The sequence below is a fragment of the Lineus longissimus genome, chromosome 10, assembly GCF_910592395.1.
Source record: "Lineus longissimus chromosome 10, tnLinLong1.2, whole genome shotgun sequence".
Lineage (NCBI taxonomy): Eukaryota > Metazoa > Nemertea > Pilidiophora > Heteronemertea > Lineidae > Lineus > Lineus longissimus.
In genome coordinates this window covers 14,286,188-14,292,187 of record NC_088317.1, presented here as the reverse complement: position 1 = coordinate 14,292,187, position 6,000 = coordinate 14,286,188, and the positions used below count along the sequence as shown (strand labels likewise).

General features: G+C 39.0%; 1 protein-coding gene across 10 annotated transcripts in view; it reads left to right on the top strand.

Moving 5' to 3' along the window:
* Window positions 1-1,461: 1,461 nt before the first annotated feature.
* Window positions 1,462-6,000, top strand: part of LOC135494446 (protein dachsous-like) — a 53,176-nt gene continuing 48,637 nt past the window's right edge. For 5 of the 10 annotated variants that reach the window (XM_064782433.1, XM_064782431.1, XM_064782425.1 and 2 more), the window contains exon 1: window positions 1,463-1,999. In XM_064782433.1, coding sequence (XP_064638503.1) covers window positions 1,969-1,999 — 31 coding nt within the window. In that variant the 5' untranslated portion in view covers window positions 1,463-1,968. Of the gene's footprint in view, window positions 2,000-6,000 lie in introns of all 10 variants that reach the window. The other 5 variants (XM_064782424.1, XM_064782426.1, XM_064782423.1 and 2 more) reach the window with 2 other exon arrangements.

Sequence of the window (6,000 nt, the reverse complement as noted above, 5' to 3'; positions counted from 1 at the left end):
GCACTTTGGATGCGGTTTTGAGAACTGAAAACATTGTACTGTACCTCCATCGGGTATAGAATATTCTTTGTGTGAATATTCTGAGAAGAGTCATTTACAGTGAACCGTGATATCAACGTTCGTTGGACGTCGTCAGTCGGATACGAGGAGAAAATAGGCAGCGCCACTAGCGAATAACTAAAGGCCGGAGACTACCAATAAAAAAATTGGTATTTGCCCAAAAACAGACTGGCGACAGTCACAGTAGCCAAATACAATTAGTAACAGGCCGCATGGTGGCGTATGGGTCTTACAGTACAAGACTATCCATCCTTAAGCATGGTGACGGACCAAGACATAATTTTACGGAGATTTCAAAGGAAAAAGGTACAGGTAAAAAAGTACGAAAAAAGGTACAGAAAAAAAGGTACTGGAAAAAAGGTACAGGAAAAAAGGGAAAAGGGAAAAGGAAAAAAAGGTCGAGAAATGGTTTCTCTCTTAATTTCTGCATTGTACAGCATTGCAAAATTAATTTGAACAGGAAGCAAGCTGGTCTTGTTGCGGCTTTTAGGCCGGGGTTTCTCCAGAAAAATGTACAAATAACTATAAGCTGTGTTTGAGGGGGGGGCAGAGCAAGATTATGAACTAAGGGAACTAATTTGAGCTTTTCGACACATACAGGCCTATGAAAATTGGAAATGCAATATTTTTTTTTCTCACTATCTCATTTTCGGATAAGTAGTGATGTTCCAGGGGAATATGCTCTCTCCAAGCGGGTGCGAAACATTTTTTTTTCAAGCGGATCTTGGGTCAAAACTGGCAAACTATTCTATTCACCGGTTTCTATATTTAACTGACCAGCTCTCCCCCTGAGTATGTCTTCAGAGAGACCCAAGCCTTAAGCAAAACAACAGAATCTGAAAAAATTCAAAAAAAACTCCAATCACAATCTTATTTGCTTATAATTCATGGCTATCCACATCACCTGATCAGACCAATTAGACCAATAACGTACGAGGAAATTATTCCCAATCATGGAGAAACCCTAGTAAAATTCACAACAAGACCAGCTTGTTTCTGATCAGAAATAAATAATAAATTATACAATGATGTACGATGCAGAAAACAAACTAAATTCCTATTTTAAATTCTAAATGTTTTCCTTTACCTTTTTTACCTAGTACATTTTTCCTGTACTCTTTTACCTAATACTTTTCTTCTGTACCTTTTTTCCAGTACCTTTTTCCAGTACCTTTTATCTACATTCTGGACAACTTTGTGCTGCCCCCTTCTGTAACATGGTAAAATTGCCAATTTTAATCGATAACAGAGAATAAAAATCAGGGCCTTTTGTGTATACAGGTAAATACCTAAATAGGCCGATTGGACAGTCTGCCAAATTTTCAAACACATGGGCTTTAGGCAGTATACGTTAAGCATAACCTTAATATTGAAATGGGTGCTTTAATGGCACAGTGATTGAGCTGTGCCCTGTGACAACACACGGACGAGTGCTTCAAGCCTGTTTCGTTCCAATGGCATTCGGCATGAAAAAGAAGTTATTGAACGGTGGACGTCATTCGACTGGCTGTGTTCAAGTGGACGGGAGTGTTTAGCAAGTCTCCGCTTGGAATCAAGTGACATTTTTTTGTGTTATGAGTTAATTTGACACATAATCCTCGGTTCAAGTCGTAATTTCATTTTCGGATCATTTCGCAACGACGAAAGGGTTACAAATTAAGAGGATTTGAATCAACATAGTATTTTAACTGAAACTGGGGTGGAGTTGGGGGGTCTGGTCATAAGGTATCCTCAAGTTGATGTGAAGTTAGAGGGTTTGGTCCTAAAGGTTTCCTCAAATTGAGGCCGAGTTGGAGCTATCTTCATGTTCTATTGGCTAGCCTGTTAATCTAAGAAGGCGAGGATTATCGAATTAGAAAAGCAGAAACATTTAAGGATACGAGCATCATCTTTTCTCATTAGGATACAATGCTGGAAGTCAAAATGAGGGAAATTCGTGGTGAGTGGTTTGATATCGTTTACTTTAAGGCATCATGTGCCTGACAGGTATAATTATAGGCCGGGTCTATTTGGCAAGCCGCTCGCCGAACAGGCATCTTTTTCTGTCCTGTTTGGATAGCCGCTTGCCAAACAGCACTTAAAAGCCACCCTGTTCGGCCAGCCGGGCTTGCCAAACAGGTAAAAAATCTACCCTGTTTGGCGAGCTGGAGACTTTACTTTAATATTAATGAGTTCGGCTCTCCATTCAGGACAAGAAAAAGTCGCTGTTTGGTAAGCCGGGCTTGCCAAGTAGTCACTTCCATAATTATAACATACCTATAGTTATATACTGTGTGCCTGCGCTATTTAGCCAGTTGAGGGGATTCAGTACAAAAAGCCCATCTTCCATTTAATAGGCCTACGTGTAACAGATGTACCTTAGCCGGCTTTGGTTCAACATCATCGGTAATGTTGGAAATATTGCATCTTCGAGTTTCGAAGATCGAGATTGACTTGTTACAAACGTCTCCTTTACGATTGTGATCACATTAATTTTTAAGGATAAACCTTAGGTACCGCCATGTTGGCTATAATTTGAAATCCTAAAGCAATAAAAACTTTTTCAAAACGTAGTGAATACTCATTTCGAGGGCGGGGGTCTGTTCTTTGTTTTCCAGAGAACAGCCTCCAGGGTTTTAAATGAGCATTCAATTCATTTGGAGTTTTAATTGCTTTAAGATTTTGAGGTCTAGCCAAAATGGCGGCCCCTTTTGTCAACCCCTAACGCATGTTCATAGAGGAGAAAGTAATAAAAGTATATTACATAGAAAAATATATCGGGGCCATCGCTTCTTTTTGTAACAGAGGAAAATTTATAACTACATGTATATGATTGACAGTAGTTGATCGTACGTGTATTTTGTAACAGCAAAGTATGCTAGTTGGAGTCAATAAGCTAAATACCATATAGAAGAGTACAATTAGGCCACGATGGCTATTGAATACAGATATCCTATGTCATTATAGGCCAGACGAACTGATCAAGCATATCATTGCCCTCCTGTTTATGTTCCCATATCCTTTCACACAACGAGAAGAAATGCGTCATAAACATGTGAAGTATAGTGTTTGGTGAATACATGTAAACAAACCAGACATGCACAGTATGAGGATGAGCCCGCCATCTTGCTGATCATCTAAAAAGGCAGATTGCGTGATATCAGGACACTTGATCGAGTATCTTTTTAGGCCCATCGATTTTCCACAACAAAATTTAAAGACTAATTTTTTTGATTTTTTTCCTCATCGCTGGCTCATAGCTTTGGCTAGACAGGCCTAATGTGAGGCGATAACGTCTTCTCGCAATATTTCTATCGAACAGCGAGCATGTTTCACCAGTATTACGAAAAGCTACGAAGAAACAAATATATTGAATTTTATTGACGATTTGTTTCATTTTGAAGTTTTACCCGATTTCTCCTACAGCTAAGATTGAAATATTATTATTAAACGAGTTTAAGCACATGTAAAATAATTAGCTCAGGAATATATGGCACTCTTCTTCCTTCGTACGGACTGCGGGGACTGTCTACCGGTATGAAAAAACAATAACGCCCGTCATTGAGGGAGGGAGAGTCATGACAGTGCCTCTGACCTTGGGAGATATTGCCATAAATATACACCACTCAACTTATGAGGGGAGCAAACATGGTCAAGTGACGCCCTGAAGCCGATGGGACTCATAGATTCTGACTTGAGGTATGATGTATGGTACCGGTACAGTCACAGTGTAGCAAAGTTCCGCGCGGACCGACAACAAAAAGTTACCATGCGAACATTGCATTAAGAGGTGAACCTAATCGATCCCCGTACAGTTTTCATAATTCATACCGGTATACATGCACACTAAAAGAAATTTCAGAAGTAATGATGTGACAGGTTTAAAGAGCCAAAAGATTGGAAGGCCTCATTATTCATCAACCCTTTAGGAAAAAAGGTGCAATGACGATGTATATTATTGTTATCTCGAAAGCACAGTGGCTGATCGAAAAGGTCAGAATAAAACAGCTTGGAATGAAGTTATTTGAGAGGGCGAATTTAAATCTCAGCATTGATCCAAACAGGACAAGGGGACACAAGTGTCAATTTAAAATGTGTCATTTGTGGTTTGTCAATAAGGTTAGCATGTGGCTACGTGTTTATTCACACGCTAATGCAGTTTTCTTAAAACTAGTGTACATTGCCGTAACATAAATGTACAGTAGAACTTCCCTTATGGACACCTCTCTATTAAGACAACCTCTCTATCAAGGACACTAGTTCTGGTCACAAGTTAGTTGTGTCCATTCAATTTGACCAGCTCTCTAATGAGAATACTTATATCTTAAGGTAATCGTTTGTCAGTCCGAGGGTATCCTTGATAGAGGGGTTCTATACTGTACATGCAATTAGCATATCATACACACCTCAATCAGTCGGGGATATGTAGGTGTGTTGGGGAAGTTCTCAAGAATAAAAAAACAAGACATATCGTTGCAATATCAAACCTTTTCATCTCTTTGAAACTCGGTTACCAGTTTCTTAAAAGCGAATTGTTCGCCGAAGAAAACAAGAAAAGCACACAAGTGAAAGATTAACTTTCTTGTTTAAGATAAGAATGTGTTAAATTACACTAAAAAGCTATTGCATTCGATCAAGACGTCATCCCCATATAGCTTGGTCGCCGCTGGTGATTTATGTACGTAAAAAAAATCTAATTTTACATAACCATCCACTTTTTACATAGGATCCTTAGAAACCCAACCATACCTGTATCATTATCACAATAGAATTATATATCATTAATGATACATCATTACCACAATTACGGCAGTAGTCAGACTTTACTTGATATTGCTTTTCCTCTCCTACATGTAATAACAATTTTAGCATCAAGTACACCTACGCGCGTGAAATGTAATCGCCCAAAAAGCGTATCAAAAGCTTTGTGCATGTTGTGGGAACATTCCCAGCTAATAAGAGTACATAAGCAGTCCACTGTGGCCGGCATTGCGCCAAATGTGTCGTTCACGTAGTGATTAAATGTGTTATGAGTGGAAACTGATACGTCAATTAACAACTTGTGACAGTTCTCAAGTGATATTTCAACGAACTGCTATTGAATGGTTGTGGCGGTTCTGTGTACATGTATATGTATTTTGAAAATCGAAAATATTTTCAATGCAGTATGTGGCTGTTCTCGAAATATTCTGCTCTTTGAATATATTGCCATGAGGCATTATTCATGGTACTGATAATACTGGGTTCAAAGTGCGATTTAGACTAAACTATCGTGAGAGGCGTAAAAAGATATCAAATTTGACCTTCCCATATAGTTTTGAAAGCCTACGACCATCCACCGGATGATAGGCCAACACTTGCCACGTATTTGGGCCGTTTTGCCGCGGCTGAGCTTGAAATGGCATCTTGAAGCCGTTTTGGACTATTTTCGCAATAATGGATTTTCTTTTCGATAAATGCTTGCATCCACGGTCATTGCAACGATCGGTAAGAGTTGTAATTTAGCGTTCAATCTTTACTTCACTTTACGTGTTACGAGCTACAGTAATTTACTGAAATTTAGGGTTTATTAATTTTTATCGATTTGTTATGCATTTCGCGCACAGAGAGAATGATGACGAGAGAATACAACACTGAGTGTTCCGTATGTCGTGTTTGTTGTGAAATACCGCGACAAACGTCGATCAGAAATCTAGTTGGGTAATACAAAGGAGAGATATCGTGATGGTTATGCACAATGAAGGTCACTTATAGTGCAATGTTGCCACACATTACCAACATATGCCTATTTGATTCAACAAGGACCATCTGTGAAGCTCTCAGGAATACAACGAGTAATTTAAAATGTCGCTTAGAATGAAATAGCGATCGGGATAGATTCAAACCAAACGATCAGCATTTCCAGTGAATGAAACCATAACATAGGCCTAACGTACGTATTGCCTGCGCAGCGTTTACTTC